The sequence below is a fragment of the Phragmites australis genome, chromosome 11, assembly GCF_958298935.1.
Source record: "Phragmites australis chromosome 11, lpPhrAust1.1, whole genome shotgun sequence".
Classification (NCBI taxonomy): Eukaryota; Viridiplantae; Streptophyta; class Magnoliopsida; order Poales; family Poaceae; genus Phragmites; species Phragmites australis.
The window spans coordinates 22,718,762-22,742,216 of record NC_084931.1 but is presented as its reverse complement, the minus strand read 5'-3'; the positions used below and the strand labels follow the sequence as shown (position 1 = coordinate 22,742,216).

Here is a 23,455-nt window from a genome sequence, read left to right as displayed (position 1 = left end):
TTTTGGGCCAATAGCTTTAATTGTATTAAGGAGCAAGATTACAACCGTGCTGAACGCACGTCATAATTATGGCACCTGGTGTTAAGAGCACTGATATTACTGACCTTTTTTAGGTACAGCGCAATATCGATTATTGAAAACTTGTGTGCGAGATTTCCTTCATGGGCACAAGAATTTTTGGGTTGTGGCAGTGAAGATCCGTTTGAGAGCAAGTGTCAGCGCTGACGTTTCAGTGGACTGTTTGATTTGGTGCGGTGGGAACTCGCTGTGCGGCACCGTGAGTCGTCAACCCGGCATAGATCAGATCAATGGCGCACGGCCAAACCAAACAGGAATCCCGCAAAACCGCAACCAGGATCACCATGGAGCTTCGTGATTTGACCCCGACTGTCCAGCACTGCCCTCGACGAGTTCCACCTAGGGTTTTAGTTACCGTTTTGCAAAGGTTACCGGTCCCCGGCGGTAACAGTTACTGTGGTAATTATACAGTAATTTAGTAAAATTTAGTAGAAACTAGTCGAATTTATCAAATTTTTGTTTTTTTTAATTTTAAATTTAAGTTTAGTCGGTAACCGCTCGATTTATAAAAACGGTGCAGACCGAATCGTTCAGTAAACACGATAAACGAGCGGTTACCGACGATATTTGTAATCGTAGTTCCACCGCACTCATTCCGACCGGACCCTTCATAAACGCTACTGTCACACCTCCCGGGGCTATGAAATGAGGTACAACAAATTTGACGCTTCACTCGTTGTCATTTGATACAAGTTAGGGCGATGCCATTTTTCAACCGACTGGGAACGCTTCCAAGTTGAACTTAACTGAAAAGTCAAGCAATTCTAACCTCATGTTTTTTTTTTCAGATTTAGCGAGCATGGTTCTTTTGTCAACAAAGCCCATCCCTTAGATCCCAATCGGATGGCACAATTTTTTTATTCTTCCTTAGCTTCTCCCCCCACCGTGACATAGGGGAAATTAAGTTTTTTCCACTTAAGAATGACAACTCTTTAAATACTATCAACTTCACCGTCCTTAAATTTTTGCTACAGGAAAAAAGTGAACTTCTTAATGGCATACTCCCTATAATATTTTGATCAAAATTCAGTTAAACTTCTAAAACTTTGACCGTCAATAGCTTCTAAAATATTTATTTTAAAAATTTAAAAATATAATATTATAAAAGTATTTTTTAAGATAAGATTTTTATGTTTTCAAAATAGATATTTTAGAAGCTATTAACCTTCAAAACTCTAAAAATTTAACCGAATTTTGATCCAAACGTCATATATTTAAATCCGAAGTGAGTGCTATTTTAGACTCTTTTCCCCGCCACCTGGTGGCCGATCCGACGTGGCAAGGCATCTGAAATGTCCTCCCTGTCCCTAGCTGTGAGCGCACATAGGCGCGGGTTCTTGGCGAGGAAGACAGTGCGGGCGGTGCGCGAGGTGGAACAGGAGGCGGAGGAGGTGGCTCCAAGGGTGAAGCGCGAGGTGGAGGCGTTGCGCGGGGACGCCAGGGCGAGGATCATGAGGCAACTGCTGCGGTTCGACGCGCTGCGCGGCGCGCGGGAGTACAGAAGGAGGGTGGCGGAGAAGCCCGATACCGCAGACGTCTCTCCAACCGTCGAGATGGCAGAGGAGAGCGAGATGGTGCCGGAGCTGCCGGGCGCCGCAGAGCATGACGGCGAGACGGAACCGAAGATGGAGGCCGAGATGGAGGTGGACGGAGGCATGGCCGCCTGCGAACCGAACGCGGCAAGCAGAGGAAACTGAACTGGCGCAGGACGACGCGAATCTTGTGGCCGAGAAGCCAGTGGATGCGGACGCGGATGGCGAATGGGAGATGGTGACGGAGGAACCCCGGCCGCCGGCGTCCTCCGAAGCAGCGCCGCAGTGGCAAGAACCGGCAGGGGAGGAGATCAGGAGGACGGCGGAGGTCGGTGCCGCCGATGCCCTGGACGCGAGGAAGGTGATGGAGATGGTGGCAATGCTCTGTGAGCGTAGCACGCGGCAGTGTGCTGTGATCGGCACGCTGGTGGAGCGTGTGGACTTGCTAGAGCGAGTCGTGCGGCGGGTGGCGGGTGGAGGACACCGAGCGGCGCCGGTGGCGGGGCAAGAAGCTCACAGCCATACATCACACACAAGTGGATATGTGCGCTCACAGCCAGGGGCAGAAAAGTCATTTCCCATGTCTTGCAACGCCGGGTCAAGTCCATAGGCACCATGGGCGGTGACACCTCCACCACCTTGCCGCTTCGCCTGCCTCCCGCCGTCACCGCCGGTTCGGTCATTGTCATGTCCATCCTTTTATGCTCAGGGACCTCCCGACCCTCAAAATCTAACCCCTTCCGGATCCTTAACCTCTCGACATGCTTCAAGCTTGCAAATCGGCCGTCAACCCTGCAAAGCTCAAAATTCAGCCGCTTGAAATATAGGAAGCGTATATAAATTGGTTATGAATCAACTTTTTTTTATGCAAAGAATCCCAAATCAATTGGAATCATGGGTTTTCCTTGGAACTAGTTATTTTGTGCTCTGTTCACAAGATGAATATCAGGAGAGCAAATTTCTTGTTGGCGAAATGGAAATATATCACAATAGTCAGTTCGCTGTTTCACGTTCGATAAATCCGTTGAAAGCTTTGATCGATAACTTCATCCAGTGCTGATTTGCCTTGGTTTCAGTCATACAGAGTTTCCGTGAATCCTTGGTTTATGAATGCTGACGCGACATCGTCGCGTTCTGAAAGTAAGGAAGGGTGCAGTGGTTTGCCGGGATGATCATAGCAATAGTTTTTCAGAACAGCTCGGTTTACAGGTTTGCAGGTACGGTCCATATAAATTCGGGACGGATTCAGAACAAACGTAGCGGATTCCGGCATGCTTGAAAAGAACTCCCGTCTGAAATTTCAGGATTTAGGGGCAACAAAAAAGAATATCTCTGAAGTAAAAACTAAAAACGACCGTCCATTTACATGTTGCCTTGCTGATCTTTCAGGAACTACGAGTATGGTGCTGATTTTCTCAAATCAAAGTCCCATTTGCAAAATGCGAGTTTGCGCATAATTTTTTGAGGCATTTCTCAAGAAAACAGTTCAATTCCCGCATGAATCTGGAAATTATCCCACTTTTCAAACGGGGACTAAGGAAGATGGTACGAATAACATGAAAAAACGACGCAAGGTGACAATTATTAGCAGTATGTCAAGATCTTGACACAGATTCGAACACCACCACCACCTATACTTATGTCGTACTTTAATTGTCCTCTGACGGTAGAGGAACAGCATTACAGGTTTCCACATATATAGGTATTTAGATTACAGTTCAGCAAACCCCAAGCTGATACATTGTCTGTCTGGTACAGATGGACCCACTAGCTATCGGATTGCATGTTCTTGAGCATGTTGAGGATGGTAAGGAACAAATTCAGGATGTCAAGGTAGAGCCCAACAGACGCCCAGATGTACTCATCATAGGTGTGGCGCCTTATCAAGCTTTCGGTGTCATAGAGAATGAAACCTGAGAAAACCAAAGCTCCAAGCCCACCGAACAAAGCAACCGATGCAGGTCCCAATGGGAAGAAAATCTGCAACACAGCGTTTCACAGCACAAATGGTTGTTACAAGCAGTGGATTGCTCAATCGGAAGATTTGTGTAAACGAGAGTACATTCTTTTCAGAGTTTATCATACACAGTACCTGGAGGAAGCTTGTTAAGACAAGGATGGTAAGACCAGAAAACAGAATAGGCCCGAGATATCCAAATTCCTTGCCCTTCTTTGAAGCCCAGAAAGCATATCCAGTCAAAGAAGCAACCACGCCAGCAGTCAATATTAATGCCTCAAGCACAATTCTTCCTGAAATATGTAACTGATTGTTAAAAAAAAAGTGCAACTGTTAACAACAGAACAAATCAAACCATTTGTAGAAAAGAGCAAACCTTGAGTGTTAGCGCAAGCCACACCAATGCTGAAGCTCAAACACAAAGTAAACAAACCCAGGAAAACGAAATTGTGTGGGTGTTTGTGCTGATAATGATACAATGGGATCATCACTGCAGCAAATATCAGAAAAACAGTTAGTAAACCAAAAACCATTCTGCTAAAAGAAAAGAACAATCACAGAATTTCCACTGCTCGGACTTTTCGCAAAAGATAAGGGCAATACAATGATGCTGGCAAACCTAATACAACAGACATGAACATAAGCAGGAATAAACCTCAAAAGGTTCTTTGGACTTTGATCCAAGAGTTCAGACTGTTTACTGATTCCTCCATAACCCACAGAAAGATAACTTCTACTAATCTAATTCTTCATGCATTCTCCTATGCCTGTTCATATCGCAAACAGCTACAGTACATCAAGATAACAAAAACTCTCAATTTGATCAACATGCTATTTTCTATTGAAAGCATATTTTTGCCAGAAATAATAGATATACACCTCCTGGATGCAAAAGCTACCCCCTGCCTTACTCTCGTAAGTCTGAACTCCAAACTCAACTCTAATATATTTTTTCCCTAAAGAGAGTAAGGGAATGGGGGAACAGCTTTGGAGTAATCCTTGGTTTCATAGAAACCTCGATCTATTGCTCAACACTGGATTCTGAAGCCTGATTAGCATCTACAGCCAGAAACTGGATATGCCAACCATCTGCACAATGATGTGTATCTACAAGAATAACAATCATATCCTTTCTTGGAGCGAGGAAATGGACTCTCCATCCTAATTCACAGCTCAATTTGACAACTCACCCAGTATGACAAAATCCCTAAACCAAGAAAAGCCAAAAACTGATATCTGCCCCTCAGAAACATGGCATTTGGGAGAATGCCACTCAGTTTCATGCCTCCACTGGAAAATGCCATTATCTTCGCTTTTATCATATTTTCAAATTATTCCTCAACCCAAATCCCAGTACTAACCCTACAGACCATTATCCTGAGAGGGCTGGGGCAGCTTCATGATTACATCCACCTTTACACCATATGGCTTCTGAAAATGCTGAACCAGCCTTCTTTGTATGCCTTCTTTATTCGTCTCATATAGTGCAATAAACTCTTAATGTTGTAACATGTGTTTAACTAAACGAAGGCATTAGAAGCAATCTATTCTATTGTAAAGGGAACATCTCCACCTCTTAGTATAGAGGGGCAGGGGATCTCATTGTACATTCAAAGATAAAGCTTAGTACTACATCGCATTTCTCTTGTTCCAGTTTATTATTTTTATTTGGCTGTCGGCAACACGATAACAATATCACAACATGTTATCAGCGCAATAACACTCGCATAGGCTTCCTGGTAACTTGATACAACTTGTGTTAAATCAAGGCAACTAACTGTGATGCCCACATGAGACCAATATTGTGCTACTAACGTGTTGCAACATTATGGTCGAGTTGATGACGATCAAGCATTCAATCACCGAAATATTAAATTGGAACAAGAGACATGGGAAGTAGTCTGAAGGTCTCTCAACTTTATTATGCAGTTCACATCCTCTCAATGATGTAACATGGGGATTTGTGTGAACCAGTTTAACTAAACTAAGGCCTATTAGAGTCAACCGGCTCTCATTGCTTATTCTATTGCAGAGGGAACCCTCTATCTCCTTATATTTTATTGTAACCTTCTTCTATGGAGGAGCAGGGAATTTCATTGTACATTAAACGTCAACGGCATAAGAAAAAATAGAGAAAGCTTAGGACCACATCGCCTCTCTCTGTTCTGATTTAATATTTTTGTTGATCGTTGGCAACATGGCCATGATACCATAACACATTATCAGCACGATAACACTCTCGTGTAGGCTTCCTGGTAACTCGATACAACGTGTTAGATGAAGGCAACTTACCGGGAAGCCCAAGTGACATCATTATCGTGATATAACGTGTTGCACCATTATAGTCAAATTGAAGACGATAAAGAGAAATATTAAATTGCAACAAGAGAAATGGGAAGCGCTCTCAAGCTCTCTCAACATTATTATGCAATTGGCATCTCTTAATGTTTATGTAAACAATTTAAGTAAACTAAGGCCAGCGGCAAGTGACTCACGTTGCTTATTCTATTATAAAGGGAATCCCTCCAACTCATTACATAGAAGTCAAGGGGTCTCGTAAATACAACTCCAACTCATTACATAGAAGTCAAGGGATCTCGTAAATACAGCGTCAAGGGCATAATATAGCTGAGAGAAAGATCAGGGGGCATCATGTTTCTCTTATTCCAGTTTAATATTTATTTGATCATCAGCAACACAATAACTCTCACGCAACCTTATTGCTAACACAATACATGTGTTAGATAAAGGAAACTTAACATGAATCCTACATGAGATCATTATTGTGCTCATAGTGTGTTGCAATATTGTGATAGAGTTGCCGATGATCAAGCACTCAATCATCGAATATCAAACAAGAGACATGGGAAATAGTCTCAGCTCCCTCAACTTTATTATGCAATTGGCAGGTGTAAAATAACGTCCTTTACAATTCAATAAGCAACATGGGACTAAACTACGATAATAGACCTAGCAAGCCAATTACCCCTAATAAACATTAATTTAGGTAAGTGTCCACACATTTAGTCCAAGTTACATGAATTGCAAAGCAACAAGAAATTTGAGTGGCATATTTCTAGTTTTAAGGAATTGAGAGGCCATGTTCTGCAGAGGCAAGTATCCACTTGACCACTAAAAAAAATAAGAATGGGTTCTACCTTGAATTAGCTAGATCCTAGATCTAGACGCCAAAGTCCTGATCCAAATATCTAGACGTCATAACTAACGAGTGAACATCATAGAAATACTGCACCGACCTGCCTAGAATCAATATTCAATCAACACATCAAACTAATTGCTGATTAGCGCGAGCAATACCTCAACCTAGTTAATTGGTATCATCAGAAAAAACAATATAATCATATACCCACACAGCAAACCAAGATAAGTTAAGCATAGCATCAGATGGGGGAGGCGGGCGCTCACGGATGAATGGCAGGACGGCCAGCGCGAGCGCGAGGCCGGGGGAGGATGAGAGCGTGGCGTTGAGTGTGGGGTGGAGGACGGTGACGGCGGAGACGGCGGTGGTGAGGAGCAGCTGCGCGGCGAGGATGCCGTAGACCTTGCGGACGAAGCCCCAGCGGAGGGCGCTTTCCCCGCGCGAGATCCCCGGGTACAGCGTCTCCCCGGTCCCGGCCTCCAGGTCCACCGCCGACGCCTCCACCTTCTCCTTCATCTCCGGCGCGCGGCGGTACCCCGCAGGCGCGAGCGGCTGCATCTCCGACGCCGATGCCATCTCTCTCTCTCCGGCGGGACGGGGAGGGTGGGGAATTGGGGATTTCCTCTGGGACGCGGGTTGCGCGTCGCTGTGCGTTGGAGGACGTGGGGGTGGTTGGGGATATATAGATTTCCTACGGGTACTCGTGAATCCTGCCGAACTTTTCCTTGGCCTCTGAAGAGTGGGGCCAAATCAGGCGGAGCACTCTAAAAACGCGTGCCACTGGGATGGATTGAACAAGTTTTTTTTTTCCTTTAGCGTCCTCATCTCAAAACACTTAACAATTGAAAAATCTTTAAAAAATTAGCTCTTATATGGTCCCAAGTTGACTTTTCTTAAACTATCAATAAAACCTACTTTTATTCATCATAATATTATTATGCATGATTAAGATATTATTCTCCCCCATCATAAATAAGTAAATGTAGTTTTGGGTTGTGTGTAGTTAATATTTTAAAACTTTAGTTACACATTATTCTTTATGTATTGAGATTGGATATTAAAAATGATATGGTTAGATTTTTCTCGAAAAATAGTTTTATAATAATATAATTTTGCTATATTCTATAAACATATTACACCAAAAAGTAATAGTCAAAGATGTGTTTTAGAGACCGTATCGATGTCAAAAATAACAATTATTTATGATTGAATGGAGCATTAGAGGATGCTTTGGTCAAATTTGACCCAGATGTTTCCTCACAAGCGAATCAGGAGGAGTAAAATTTACTTGTATTTATTTTTCTTTGGCGAGTTGAGTAAATATACGTTTTTATTATACACATATAATGTATTGCAAATGTTGTATATTTAACTTGTGTTCTGTTATGATGCAGCTCTAATTATGTTTATATGAACATTAGCTACTAGGTTAATCAATACTCCGCCCCAAAAGAAAGCATCTTTTTTAAATTTTTATTATTTTGATACTATCGTAATTGTCATGAAAAATCATCTACAAATTGCGAAATTTGTAGACATGATAACTGAGCAAAGCAAGTAGTATTTAGTGTGTACCATTGTGGTTAATGGAACCCGAAGTCTTGCCAGCGTAAGCTCATTTCATTGCCCGTGGGAAACTATATTTGTGGCCTTGTGGGTGTAGCATTTAGGAAGGGCCCCGTCTTTGGGGGTGCTGGCAATGGCATGCCACATGCGGCTGAATTGGTTGCGACTCGCGAGTAGAGGAATTTCTGGGTGGTCAAATCACGAAGCTCCCTTGCGAAGTAAACGCGTTGGTGCTGCGGTTTTGCTGGTTTCCTGTTTGGTTTGTTTGGCCGTGCGCCATCGATCGGATCCAAAGCAATATGCAAGGTTGCCGACGCACGGAGGTGCGTCGCACAGAACAGATCGCACCGCACCAAATCAAACGATCCGAAACGTCTGGGCTGACTGTCTCACTCAAATGGATCTTCACTGACAAAAATCCTTGAACTCTGAAACCGATACAGCTACCGTACCCCCAATCCGTTTCCAAATACTTGCCATTTTGACCTATCCACGCTTAACAAGGTGTTCCACTTTTCTAATATCAAATGACAAAAATACTCTTATAAAGTTATTTAAATGTTTCTAGAAAAAAAAGGTGAGGAAAGAAGATATTTTGTTAGAGCAAAATAGGAAACTGCGTCTCAGAAATTATGAAGTGTTAATTATTTAGAGGTGATTAAAATGATTACAAGTGTCAAGTATTTGAAAATTGAGACAGTATTTGTGATTCATAACAGCGATAATATATGATCATAGTAAGATGACACCTCATTTTATAGATCTGGAGGACTCAATGCACCTGCAGTTACAGAAGCCAAACTTCTTTCATGTGCCCATGAAAGAGATCCTGCATAAAAGGTTCCAATAGTCGATACGTATTACGATGTACCTTCAAAAGGCTAGTAACAGCGCTCTTAACAGTAAAAGCTTAATATTACTTATCTGTAGTTTCCATTGTACGCATACATATGGTCACTGAAATTTTTTATCCTCCGTACCGACAAGTATGCAAAGTACTGACCCTGTATCTTCCTATCAAAAGGGCCTACAGTCTGACAAAATTTCGCCTATACTGCATACTCCATCTATTAAAAAATAGTACACGTATTTATTTTAGATTTGGTCTTCGAAGCTAGATTTTAACTAAAATTTTCTCATAAAATATATCATTTATAGCTATAAAAACTATATAATGTAAAATTATTTTAAATTATGAATCTAATTATATAATTTTTATACACTAAACATTCTTATAATTTAATTAAATATTAATTAAAGTACATAAAGTTTGATTTTTTAAAAAAGAAATACGTATACTATTTTTAAAGGAAGGAAGTATTAAATTGTGACTATGCCTAAACATGGAACCACTACGCCATTTTTCCCCAACCGGAACCAGCCCTCTTCTTCTCGCCTCACGTGTATGCTTGCAAAGATTCCCGCCTAATCTAGGACCAAGATAGACGATGCTTGGTATATGTGAGATCATATGCTATTGTGATCATCTCCACAAATTTCGCCTACTACGTGATACCATTATGATCAAAATTAAACAAATACTACCGAGCTATATGTGAGATCATCACGTTTGACAAACTGGAAGCGCTGTCGCTTCCGCTACTCAAAAGTGTGGGGAAGAACATCAGATCTACTAGCATTCTAGACATTGTACACTACATAGGCTGGCTGCTCCAGAGCATGCAGAGTTGCAAAAGACAGCAGAAGCAGAGCTTTCAGTCTCAGTGGTCTCCAAGCGCCAGGATCGCTTGCTCATCTGAGAGCTCAAACTTGACAGGATTGTTGTCCAGAGATAGAAATGGGTACTGGTCAAGCTCGTCATCAGTACAAGAGTCTTCAGCCAGCTTTGCTTTATCGCCTGTACTTACATGCAAGTAAACTGAAATGTTTCATAGAGAATAAGATCAAAAAGAAATAAAAAAGAACTGTTGGAGAATAGCAAGCGCAGCAGATATAACACCATCTACAATACATATGTCAGAGAGCGAGAGAGACCACCGACCTGAGCTAGAGAGACACTTAGTGATGTCTGGGAGTATCTCTGGTTCCAGCTCCAGCCCTTTCACTTCTTCAAAAAACTTGGCAACCTCCTAAATCATACAGAGACAGATGGCATCACATCTCTGGTCTAATAATGCATGGGGAAAAAACAGAGAGAAAGGCAAGAAATGCTAGTGTGTGGAACATTATGCTTCTAGTGTTATGTTGCTTACTTGCTTCAAAGTTTAGACTGCGAATGAATTACATAGCATATAAATGGAGCTTAGTTTAAACAGTTGCTGACCATTTTGTAGGTGTCAACAACCACTAAAATAAACCAAAGTCAGATATAGATTTTCTTTCCATTTGTTGTAAACTCTAGGACAAAACAGGGGAAAGAAACATAACAGAACTAGTGGGACAAGTATTATAATGCTCTTGAAGAAAGAAAAGAAGCCAAAAGTGTTATTGACATGGTGTGGAAGGCGCAATTGGTCTCTTTAAGTATTCTGTTTCTCTAGAGTGTGGGTGAATGACCAAGAGCAGGGCATAACTCAAACCGCGTACAGAAGATAACAGGAACACACAAGATGACCAAGAAATAACATGAATTAACTGTTACTGAACTTCTACAATTGGTACATGTCATCAACCACTAAACTACATGGAAGACAGGGTTTTCTTCCCTAGAGGGGAACATTTAGACAAAACAGGCCAGGACAAAAAAAATATATACCAACTTTAGTAGCTGCTAATGGCAGTGTCATACCATGACACTAAGATGTCTAGGACCTACAATGGGACAAGATGTCCATATCTTGTGAAGCAATACATATTCATAGATAAGCAGTTTCCTTCTGTACTACTGGCAAAGAAAAAAAATCCAACATCTAGAAAGAGGATGATTATTCAAAGATGCTTTACATTTCAGAATATGCTTCTTGATAAGAAAATGTTGCAAGTAAAGAGCCCGATTCCGAATTGCCAGAAGTACCATCTCACAAGCATATCTTGTCAACATGATTACTCCCAAAGCAACATAACAAGATCAAGCTTGCTAGTCGATAACACTATAATCTTCTGTGATACAAGACATAATATAGTTCCTCCATGCAAGACATGGATGAACCATCTATTAACCAAGCTCTTCTAATCGACTTATGAGCCAACTTTAGCTAGCAGCAGAAGTGAAATTCATCATGCAAGTTTCTCTTCCTTGCTTGAGTCTAATGAAACATAATGCACTATGTTGACACTATTACATAATGCACTATGTTGACACCGGAAAGCTAGGTGATAAATGATTTTACTGGCTTAATTCACAACTCCAGCTGTCTAATCACCATTGTATCAGTTTTCAAGGAGAACTAAGCAACCAAATGGCAAGAACATATACTTCACTTTTCCAATTCCCTATTTACGAGTAACAAGTTTCGTTTGCCTGATTGCGAGTTTGCATGGTCATAGTTCATAGTTATATAGACACAGAGACATCACTATTTCAGAAGTGAATAACCATTTACCGTCTAAATCTCTGGTCTTGGACCTTAGAGATAACCTGCATAAATTGTGAAATATTATGCTGTTGGACCACATACCGTAGCTGGAAACATCACAGGATCAAATACCACATCTGACAAGCCATGCAACGCTGACATAACTTTCGCCACTTTCTTCTTGACACCTATATAACATGCACAATCAGTCATATGTAGCTATAAAAAAAAACATGTATTAAAAAAAAACAGAGCAATCATCAGATTTAAGTTCTTACATTTGTCTTGCACGTCCTTATCCAACTTCTGAGAATCATTTCCTGTAAAGTGAGCGCCCTCCACCCCATTCTTAGCCCATTCATGACACTTTTTGGTCTTTTCATCAGCCCATATTTTCACTGGGTTCTTAAGCGCTTCATGGCTGCGCAGAGCAGACCTCTCTTTCAGGATGGACCTCTCTTTCAGGGTGGGCCTCTCTTTCAGGATGGATCTGTCCTTTAAAGCAGTGTCTTTAGGTTTGTTAGTCACATCCCTAAGAGCCTTCCGCACATGAACAGGTTTCCGCTCCTGAAGCCCAGGTTTCACTGATGGCTTCAGTGGTTTGGCCCTTGGTGCATCAGCCCTCTCGCCTGAACATGTGCATCAACAAGCTGGTTATTTGTTTCAGGAAATTTCCTAGTCACAAATTAGTTTTGAGGAAAAAAACAATCTCACCATTATGTATCTGCAGGTTCTCATTAAGCAAAACAGCTGCTGGAGTTGGGAAAGCCATGACCGAACAGAAAGGTTTCTTTTTGTACCTTGAAAGCTTGACTGAAGTTCAATTGTTTGATAAAAGGGGAAATAATCAGAATATAGAAATGATAAAAAAACAACTTCCCTATACTATTGTGTTCTACAGAAACTGAAAAGGATCCAGAAGACGCAGGTGCTAATTTAAGATAGGCTAATTTAAGATAGATCGAAGTATCACTACTTTGTAAACGAACTAAATCACAGCAAAAGTACATAACGGGCGGCGACAGGGGGAGAAGGCACCAGCGGCAGAGTTGCATTTCATCTTACAGAGATAGATTTTGAAATTTGATGTAGCAAAAGTATATAACTGGAGGCAGTGTAATAGCACGTCCCATTCAAGAAGCCTTACGGGTTAGCACCGGACCTGGACCAGCCCCTAGATTAGTGCAAGCTCTAGCCCAAGAACACCAAAACACACATGTCGTCTAGGAAGTGAAGCAAGATCGCACTGAGACTTCACATGAGCAGCCGTTCCACCAACAGATTAACAATGAAAGAATTTTCTCTTCGCTTTCCTAACTATCGGATTAGAAAAATACAGGACGCACCTAGCATCCTTTAGCATCACAAGCTGCGCTGAAATATTGGGGCGCGCCCAAGAAGCGAGCCATATGGATTGGACGGAGTATATGTAGCAACAGCGAAGAGCGGACAGATCCCCAGACGGGGCATCCCTAACGCGCGCGTTTACATGAATAGGACGGGATATCGCGGCAACCTTAGGGTTTCGATTTGGTTGTTCGCATCATAGCAAGGGGTAAAAAATAAGTTAGGGCAACGCTCCCCTGAATCGATGCAAGCCAAGAACGCTAGGGCGAGAGAGAGAGAGAGAGAGAGAGAGAGAGCGCTAGGGTTTACCGGCGCAGGAGAAATCAATCAACCAGCCCGGGCTATCTCAACGCAGCAGAAAGGAGGACGCGGACGAGGAGAGGAGAGAGAGAGAGAGAAGAGATGAGCTCGCCGCGGCGGTTGCGTTCGCTCTCTTGCCAAGTATCGGCGTCCGTGGGAGTTGGACCTCGGGGGATTTGGGGGCGGTGCGAGAACGAAGAGGGGAGGCAACGGTCGGATTTCGGGTCGGTGAGTCTTTCGTTCCAGTAAGAATAATTTCATCTATACTATCATTTTAAATACATTTTTTTTTATCTATATTACTAATCCATCAAGAATTTTTTATTTTAACATTTCTTAAATCTGCAATTTTCAAATATATACATCTATTTTAAAATTTTACAACTCTATACTCTAGTCTCCTATTGTTTTAAAAAATAAAAATACAGTATTACAATGCTTTTAAAATTTAAAACATTATTAAAATAATTATGAAAAAATCTAAAAAAAATTATAATGTAGATGATGCTATCATTTAAATAAAAAAATATTTAAATCCGACGCACTTCTAACTGATGACAGAGTATAGAATTGTAAATTTTCAAAAACAGATACATATATTTTTTATTTTTTATTTAAAAAATATAAAAAAAATCCCCCCATCAAGAGCCTTCCGTTTATCCACACACTCCGTCACAGCCCATCGGTGAATCCTCGTCCAAGTCCGTTTCGCTCATCGCTGGGCTGGGCCAAGTTTTCAGGGTGGGAAAGCGTTTGCTATGGTTTCATGCTGCTTTTCTTAGAGCCTGCAGGTAATAATCGTTTAGTTTTATCTTTTATATTAGTCATGCTTATTTGCTTTTTATTTTTCTTGGAAAATCTGTGTTTGAATTGCAAGATCAGCAGCTTCTTGTTTGGACCTCGAAGCTTCAGATCCGGTCCAGGCAATCGGCAATCATCCTGCCATCTTGCAAGATTGTACACGAGCCAGCATAAACTACTGGGTTTTGGTTTGCAATCGTCCTGCCATCGTTTTGCTTTTGGATTTTGATATCCAAAGCTAAAAATAAAAATAAACAGTTCGATTTTGCAATCCACAATCGAATCGGGGACTGGATTGCGCCACGATCCACAATCTGGTTTCCCCCAAACTTCGGTTGGATTGTGTTAGATGGGCAAACAAATTTGAACATCAAAGTTGGTGTAAATTACCCGTAATTACCACTGAACCACCCCTACCGATCCCTCCCCTTTTGCACCCCCACCTCCCTAACTCCTTTACTCCCTCCCTCTCAGGAAACCCTACGATGCCGCTGGTCTTAGGGTTTGGTGGCTGGCACCTCCACCGGCCTAAGCCAGATATTACTCCCAGGAGTAATAGCATCAGAGATTCCCGCAAGCTCCACACCCACGACCACCTCCCCTCCGCCGCTATTACTCCGTCCTTCGCCCACGGCCCCCCTTCCATAGAGAATCTAACACGGACCAAGCACCCTGCCGCCTCGGCCCCCCTTTTGCCCTGACGCCGAGGTACGCCTCCATCCCTCATGTCCTCCCTCCACGAAGCATTGGTTTGGTTTAATATTGGCAGGATTGTTAAATTGGGATGTAAACCTGCTTGTGTGATCAGCCCTGTGTAGTGGTAAAATCAGAGGCTATGTGCTCTAAGTGATGCAATTTACAGTGGTACTTATGATTTGCTAAACCTTTATATATACCTATGGTAGGAATCACTACTACTAAGATATAAAGTGATTTACATATTTGCTAAATGTTAATCTATGAACTGTTCTCGTGCTTTCCATCTGTTAACCTCTATGCCATCTTAATTTTTCTACTAAAAAGAATAATAGATGCAAACTATTGAATATGCAAGTGCCAGCGAATCACAAAACATTTGCAGTTGTAATTGGGTTTGCGAAGCTGCAGTTGAAGGGAGAAGGAACCGAGCAGCCTTATCCCCTATTTCCATAGTTTTACTAATTTTCTACTAATGGATGTGATTAGGTTGCATTAGCATAGGTTGTTGCCGGGTGGAGGCATGCAAGGGTTACAATTCCTTTTCAACTGTTATTAAATAGTTACAGTTTGTTTACTAGTTACATAATATATGTCAATTGCTTCATCATTACTAGTTACATAATTGTTTGTGACAAATATATTGAGAACTTTGTTTGGGATAAGGCAAATTGGGATTCTTATCATACCATGACCTTTTGTGAAATTTGTGGGCAAGAAATAGATGATGAGAATATGCCTCTTGGTGTACTGTCTAACAAAGCATACAAGAACTTGCATGATAAGTTCTTCTCTAGGACAGGAAGCATCACTCAAAAACACAATTTAAAAACTGATGGGATTCGTTGAAGGGTTTGCATACTTTCTGGCTAACCATCAATAAAGCTACTGGATTTGGATCGGATAGTAGCAAAGAAACGGTGGACACAAGTGACAGTTGGTGCAAAGAGAACACAAATGTACTCACTTTTATATACCCATTACTACAATTGATTCTATTGTGTCATAAGTTACATGATATTATGTTCTTTGGTTTTCAAAACCATGGAGAATGGAGGAAGCTTCGGAATGGACCTCCTGAGTGTCTCTCAGAGCTTGAGAGGATGTTTGAGCATAGTGTAGTGGATGGTTCTTCCTTTTGTGTTCCCGGTGAAGGAGTAGGAGGGAACACAAACAATGTGGTTGATGTCGAAGAATTGGCATCTACAAGCCCTCAAGGCAGCACCAGGACTAGAAATGTTGCTAATACATTGAAGCGATGTATTACTAACAGTAGTGCTAGTAGCCCAAAGAAAAGAAAGAACCCCATATTTAAGATAATGAAAGGTATATAGGATAATATGCAATCCACTAGTGTTGTTGCCAACAAGGTGTTGAAGGGTGAGATGAAGTCTGAATCCATTAAGCAAGTGGTGAGTTTGGTGGTGGAGTCTGGGGTAATAGAAGGAAGTGAGGAGCATTTCATGGCTAGCAAGCTTTTTGTCAAAGTTGAACACCGTGATGTATTCAACACTTTATCCTCAAATGAATCCGGGTTTAATTGGTTGAAGAGGTGGTGAGAAAAGAACAAAAATTAGGAGTATTTATTTGGACCTTGTTTGTTCAATGAACCTGGTTACTATTATGTAATAGTTGCTTAAACCTTGTCTGTTTCATGAACCTAGCTATTGTTATGTAATATTTGCTTGAATCTTGTCTGTTTGCTAAATTATTGCTTTATGAACCTACATATTAGTGTCTAACCTATCTTTCTATTTGTTTGTAGATGAGTTCTACTGAAAGTGATAGAGGTGATGAAATATTAGAGCTAGCACATAGTCAACTGGATGTGCTCAAATAATATGGAGGAATAGCAAGTACTCTTGGTATGTACTATAGTGACACATTCTTAAACAAATATGAGAAGAGGGAATATGTTCTCTCAGGTATAGAATGGGTTATGAAAAACTTGAATGATCCTAGAGATTGCTATAACATGTTTAGGACGAGTAGGCCGTTTTTTTATAGGCTTCAAATTATGGCTTGAAATCAACAAGACGTATGAGTTATATTGAATGTTTAGGCATGTTTTTATGGATTATTGAGGATCCACAGTCATTTATCCAAGTTGCAAACCAGTTTGAGAGGTCAGCTGAAACAATTAGTAGGAAATTACTTCATATGTTGGATAGTATCAATCTCCTTGCAGCAGATATTATCAAACCTAGGGACCCAGAGTTCAAGATGGTGCAGGCTAGGCTTGAAGATCCTCGTTTTGCACCACATTTCAATAATTGCATAGACGCAATAAATGGTACACATATACATGTTGTTGTGACTTTGACAAATTTGGTTGCACATGTGGGACGCTATGGATATTCGATTCAAAATGTGTTGGCCGTATGTGACTTTGACATGAGGTTCACTTTCATTGTTGTTGGATGGCCCAACTCGGTACATGATATGAGGGTGTTTAATGATACTTTACGCAAATATGACGACAATTTTTCACATCCTCCACAAGGTATACTTGCATATTGTCTCGTTGTCATCTCATTTATGACATAGTAAAAACTATATGCCACATGTTGAATATACTTTGTTAGAAAAATATTATCTTGTCGACTCGGATTATCCTAATTGACCGGGTTATCTAGTTCCATACAAAGAGGAGAAGTAACATCTACAGGAGTTTCGACAAGGCCCATCACCTAGTGGTAAAAAGGAAAATTATAATCATCTGCATTCATCTCTCCCCAATGTGTTATCCTATGGTTAAGCAAACAAAAATAATAATTGCATGCATGAGTCTTCATAACTTCATTCGAGATTGTGTTATTAGTGATCAAGACTTTGAGATGTATGATCAAAAATGAAAACTACATTCCAATAGTCGAAGGATCTTCATCTTATGGAAGTGGTGGTAGTGGATTGGGAGATGAAGATAGACACATGAATACCTTTCGTGATAACCTTGTTGATGCTTTATTTGCTATGAGAAACTTGATTGTTCATGCGAGGATATGAATGATGTAACATTTCCTAATTTATGGACTAAATTTTTTTGTATGATTATTGTATCAGTTGCTAATTGATAGTTAAAAAACAATATGGTATGAATTATGTTTTATTTGATATTTTTATCCTGCAAATTCATATTGCTAGAATAGCTACAAAGGAATAATCAGGAAAAATATATACTATAAAAGTTAAGGGTATTACAGACATTACAAAACATAAGCTTTCATACAACCCTCTCACAATCTAGGTAGCTAAATAGTCCTCAACTTTTGGTCCTTCAAGTTTTCACAATCTAGCTTTTCAGAATCCATTATACAAAAGTTGTTTTTCACACTCTAAAGCTGAAACATGTTGTTGGGCCAATGGGCCGTGGCTTGCGAGCTGCTACTAATTCATTGTGTGAGCAGAGTCCAGGGTTCTATTGTGATCACGTCGTGCTATGGGCTGGGCTAGCAATCACTAGTACTTCAGGCAATCTGTACCCTCAACGGTCAAGGTTGGAACGTTTCTCTACACGAGCTAATTTGTGTTGCTGGCATCCTTGAGGCACCACTCTGTTTTCCACGGCAGCAGCATCATCGTACCGTGCACCAAAGCTCGAGCACACCGTGTAGAGAACAAAAATCTTGACAGCTCCTGCCTGAGCTCCAAACGCAACCCTATGACCTTGCTAGTTGTTGACTTGTCACACTCGGCGCACCAGGGTCGTGCGACGTGATGTGGCCCATCTACCCACGGGCACCCAGTTCAAGTTCCACGGGCCACCTCACCTCACGTCCGTAATTCTGTTACCTCGAGAGGCCAAATTCTACTACTTGGTTGGCGTTTGCCACCCATCCCATCCCCGCGGGAAATGTGCACCGCACGGGGTTAATCCCGATTGTCGAATGATTGTACCCGACACCCAAAAATTGATGGCACTTTTCCACCTCTCCCCTGATCGTTTCAGACACATGGATTGGGGCACGTGCAGGGCGAGGCAAGAGGGAAAGGTTAAGGTGGTGGCCACCCTTCGCCCCATCCCGGCAATTCCAAGCCACCCGCGCAAAAGCACAGCAAAGCGCGGGCCCGTTCTGAGGCAAGGGGGGTGGAATGATGGATGGACTCTTCACGCCCTCGCCCTCCCGTATGCCAGCCACTCGTGGCCTTTCGTTGTTGCGAATTGCGATGCGCCTTTGCCTGTGAATTCATTCTAGTTTAATTTAATTAATTAGCTAATTATTTTAAATTAAAATAACTAGTTAATTAATTAAGTTAAAATAAATTAAATTTACTAATATTTACATATCTATTCACACCTATCTCTATAAATCCTCCGATCATGCTCGTGCACTATGCTCGTTGCCCACCTCACATGAACCGCATGGATGGCGAGAAAAGTCAGAAATCTAGCCAAAGAGGTCACGACATGAGGTACGTGATACCTTATCGTGTTTCCAAGTCAAGCAACTTGTGAGAGGCTCACCGTACGTGCTAAGGTTGAGTTCAGCCTATCGGGCCAAGTTGCAAGGGGAAATGAGTTTGGCAGCGTTATCGTATAGTAAAATTTGATGATATGGACCGTTGATCGTGTGCCCATATTGTAACTCTCTGATCGTGAGTGACGGGAAGAAAGAAAATCTTAGGCACTTGTGGTGGGGGATGGAGATGGGAAGAGAGAAGAGAGGAAACTGAAGGAGAATGGAAAAAAAAAGGAACTCAAAATTGGTGAATAAAAAGGCGAATTTCCCCTTGGTGTATGGTTCCATACTTCCATAAGGTATAGACCCACATTAATCCAAAGAGCAATCATTTTCATTTGTTTGAGTTATGGATAATAGGCAGAATCTCAAAACGTCAAATTTTGCCTATACATTTCACCAACCCATAAGCTTTGGCTATGTTCTAAACAAATGTCCACGCAGTTATCTATTGCAGTGTGGAACATGGATCCAATTGATCCATCACTATGCCATTGTACCTACTCGATTTACTTCCATACAAAATTCAGATAGGGCATTTTTCTAAGACACCAAGAAAAAGTATTTGGAAGAAAAAGAAAAAGATACCGGAAAAGATGGCAACTTTGTATTCAGAAACCATAAAAGCTCAAGGAATTGGTGGTTACAAATGTGCAGGCTATCAATCATGCTCGGCTCCTTGCCCAAATGGACATACTACTTTACAGTATAATCAGCTTCGAAAGCAAAATTCAGCTCATGTGCGCTATACTTCCATAGCTTGTAGGAGAGGCTTGTCTCTTCCCCCTCAATACAGGTTTAGAAAGGCAATCGCTGCAGTGCTGCTAATGATGCAAAGCCAGCAATGGATCAGAAAGTACCTTTAGTATGTGTTTGGTTGGAGGGAAAGATAGATAGGATATGACAATTCAACTTTTAAGATGTTTGGTTGAAGGATAAATAGGATATGATCATCCACTTTGAGGAATATTTCTCATATATGCTAGATAGAGGGGAGCCGGCTTTTTTTAGCCAGATGTTGTCATCCTGAAACATCTAGACCCCTAATTAATGTTTGGTAATTAATGATAATATGTATTTTATGGACTAACATGTTTGAATGAGTTATGAAAAGATTAGTCACAAAGATATTACAGAGCAAGAAGTTGCATAAGTGGAAAACATGAAGAATGGCTAGCTCAAGGCAAAGGTATAATTGTAGGGTATTTTCTTTTACCGGTCAACGGAGATTAGAGAAGAAAAATTGACCAGATTAATAAGATAAGTGCCGTACTATTAAGAGGGGTTTATGTGTGTTTACTTAAGGTTTATGTGGTGTTAAATTGCTCAAACTTGCATTTCATATAGAGTTGAAAATTATAGTTTGAGAAAATATGTCTAAAAGACTACCCTTGTGAGTCTCTGAGTGCTGGCGGTTTGACCGGCCCAGTCGGCGGTCTGACCGCTGTATAAGAACCAGAGCAGTCTTTCTCTTTTGAGAGTGGTGGTCTGACCGCTGTATAAAATCTCCTCAAATGCTGAGTAGAACCAAGTCTCGGTCTGACCGAGAATCATACAGAGAGTTTTGGGTCCCACGGTCTGACCGCGGGGTCGGTCGGTCGACTGCTAAGATTGTGCCGATCTGACCGAGAAGGGCGGCGGTCTGACCACTAGCCTGTGTCAGAATTAAATTTGACCGTTGTCTGTAGCCATTGTATGGGGGGGGGGGTCTGACCACCAATGGTGCTGCGGTCTGACCGCCACTTGCGCAGAACTGTCAGAACAGCAGTAACGGTCAATATTTTGTGTAGAGGGGTATAAATAAGGGCATGGCGGGTTCATTGAATGCATCTCTTGACTCTAGCACATAAATACAACACCTTGAGCTCTTACTCTCTCTCTCCATTGACTTGGTGATTGCATCTTTGAGAGTTTGAAAACAACTAGTGCATAATTTCAAAGAGTTTGAGCAATTAAGCACTTGTGATCCTTCAAGCAAGTATCATCAACTTATTACTCTTGAAGGTTGCCGCCTCCTAGACGGTTTGGAGGTTGTGACACCGTCGAGCCCTTCAAGGAAGATTGTGAAGGAGGCGCGGTGGTGATTGTGAGAGGTTTGAGCACACCTTGTTGAAGCGGTAAAGTGCTTAGCTAGTGGAATTGAGGTTTTGAGTAGTTCTTGTTCAATTCCGGCTTAAGGTCAAGTTGTTCGGTATGAGCCCTTTCTCGTGTGAGAATTGAATACTTGATAGAGAAGCGGTTTGAAGTTTGAACTCACCTCAACGTGAATTAGGGGTGATCGGCAAATTACCAATACCACGGGAAAAAAATCTCTTGTGTCATCTTTGAGCTTTTTACCGTATTGTTGAGTTATTCACTTTTATGCAATTTGCATCAAGTAATTTATCTTCTTAGATTATAAATTGTTGCATGTCACCCTAGATTTGCAAACCTCAATTTAGCTCTTAGTTGTTCTAATTATTGCTCTAGTGATCCTTAATTTGTTTTCGCAAGTTTTCTTGATCGCTTAGTAATTAGTTTTTAAAACCACCTATTCACCCTCCCTCTAGTCGGTATCCTTGATCCTACACATCCACTTTATCTAATCTTGATCATTAGTAAATAATAGTACTAATTAGTATATATATTATGATATTATAGTTGATAAGTGTTATAATGTGTTGATTAATATATGATTATATCAGTTAGCGCATAATTAGTGATAATTAATATGCTTTTAATTAATTAGTGATTAGTATGGCAAGATTAACATTGATAAGTGTTAGTGCGTACTTATTTGTGTATGATAAATTATTATTTGATATTAAGAGATATAATTTAGTTAATTATTCTCATCACATCCGTCGTCATCCCTCCAACCAAACACAAAATTAGCTTATTCTATCCCCCCAACAAAATAGACAATTTATATGACGTTATCCCTAAAAACAGGGATGGTCATAATCCATTCAACCTTGACCACCAACCAAACGCTCCCTTAGTGAATAGATAAGTAGTAACTTTTCTCAAAGCACAAGCATACAAGGTCAGCTAGGTACCACACAATGTCCTCCTATCTTGCACAAACAAGACATTTTTCGCATTGTCACTGGTGGCCAGAATCGTTCCTATGTATGGGAAAGAGCTAGGGCATGTGCCGCCCCCAACCTCCACCTCCCTCAGGCCCTGCATTTCACACTAGTCATATCATACTAGATTTGTAATTGACAACAAGAAAAGTATTGTAGCATATTCATATTCATTTAGAGTTTGTCCACATTAGCAATGCCCCAAGGTGTGAAGCTGTCTAAGCCCCGCGATCACCTGCAATTCAACTTTGACACGGAGCTTGAACAATAGTGAGCACATTCCTTTGTTCAATCTCCACTGTCACCTCATGTTCTAGTTGCAATACATGGATCCAATTTAACCCATCACTATTCTATATGGCATGGCACATCTTATCTGCTTGATTTATTAGTTTTGTATAGAATTACATGAGGGAGTAAGGTCGTTTGAGAGCCTCGTCCCTCACATTGCTCCCACAGGACGACTCGGGGGCGATAGGGTTTCACCCCCATCGGCCCTAGCAGGTTTCTCCGGTGCGGCCACCATCGCCACTAGCGTTCGGTGGCAGCCGGCGACGAAGCCAAGCGGCCTCTATCTCACCTCCCTCCCTCTTCTCTCCTCTCCTCTTCCCTTCCTCCCTCTCTTTCGTTTTCTCTTTTCTGTTCCGGCGGTGACATCCTACCGTGCACGGGCGCAGCAACGCTCTGCTTGGTAGGGCTCTTCTCCTGTAGGAGCGCGGTTGTCGGGTTCCTAGTGTGAAGGATCAGATGTGTCGCGCCGCCGGCAGGATCCACGTGGGGATGATCGGATTCACTGCACTGCCGATGGGATCCACACGGGGACTCTCGGATCCACCGCGCCACTGGCAGGATCCGCGCGGGGACAACTGGATCCATCGTGCCACTAGTGGGATCCGCATAGGGGCACCCTCCTCTTTCTTCATGGCAGCCGACCGTCGAGGCCCTGTCGAGCTCCACACGTCGCCAACGGATTCTTGGGCTGCCACCTCTGCTGTCGGGCTACGCGTTTAGATG

At 41.7% G+C, this 23,455-nt stretch overlaps 2 protein-coding genes and 1 pseudogene across 3 annotated transcripts; 1 reads left to right on the top strand and 2 right to left on the bottom strand.

Moving 5' to 3' along the window:
* Positions 1-1,370: 1,370 nt before the first annotated feature.
* LOC133884063 (uncharacterized) lies at positions 1,371-2,339 on the top strand (annotated as a pseudogene).
* Positions 2,340-3,162: 823 nt separating this feature from the next.
* On the bottom strand, positions 3,163-7,385 carry LOC133884349 (BI1-like protein). Its single transcript, XM_062323725.1, has 4 exons — positions 6,994-7,385; positions 3,944-4,057; positions 3,703-3,860; positions 3,163-3,590 (listed from the first exon to the last, which is right to left on the bottom strand). Exons 1-4 carry the CDS (start codon positions 7,301-7,303, stop codon positions 3,378-3,380), a joined length of 795 nt encoding a protein of 264 aa, XP_062179709.1. The 5' UTR covers positions 7,304-7,385; the 3' UTR covers positions 3,163-3,377.
* A 2,432-nt stretch (positions 7,386-9,817) lies between these two features.
* LOC133885938 (uncharacterized) lies at positions 9,818-13,648 on the bottom strand. Of its 2 annotated transcripts, none has more exons than XM_062325711.1 (6): positions 13,426-13,648; positions 12,484-12,582; positions 12,048-12,398; positions 11,872-11,957; positions 10,296-10,383; positions 9,818-10,172 (listed from the first exon to the last, which is right to left on the bottom strand). In XM_062325711.1, the coding sequence occupies exons 2-6, from the start codon at positions 12,539-12,541 to the stop codon at positions 10,015-10,017; spliced, it is 741 nt and encodes a 246-aa protein (XP_062181695.1). In that variant the 5' UTR covers positions 12,542-12,582; positions 13,426-13,648; the 3' UTR covers positions 9,818-10,014. The 2 variants fall into 2 exon arrangements, with proteins under 2 accessions (XP_062181695.1, XP_062181696.1); XM_062325712.1 differs by having other exon boundaries at positions 9,818-10,151.
* Positions 13,649-23,455: the final 9,807 nt, after the last annotated feature.

Bases quoted from the DNA above. Each gene is read 5' to 3' on its own strand.
- LOC133885938 (XM_062325711.1), bottom strand. From the start codon at position 12,541: ATGGCTTTCCCAACTCCAGCAGCTGTTTTGCTTAATGAGAACCTGCAG. The intron at 12,399-12,483 runs GTGAGATTGTTT...GCACATGTTCAG, and splicing joins GAACCTGCAGATACATAATG to GCGAGAGGGCTGATGCACCA. The intron at 10,384-11,871 runs GTATGTGGTCCA...TGTATGATTTAG, and splicing joins CTGTGATGTTTCCAGCTACG to GAGGTTGCCAAGTTTTTTGA.
- LOC133884349 (XM_062323725.1), bottom strand. From the start codon at position 7,303: ATGGCATCGGCGTCGGAGATGCAGCCGCTCGCGCCTGCGGGGTACCGC. The intron at 4,058-6,993 runs GTGAGCGCCCGC...TATTTGCTGCAG, and splicing joins GGCCGTCCTGCCATTCATCC to TGATGATCCCATTGTATCAT. The intron at 3,861-3,943 runs GTTTGCTCTTTT...TACATATTTCAG, and splicing joins GGCTTGCGCTAACACTCAAG to GAAGAATTGTGCTTGAGGCA.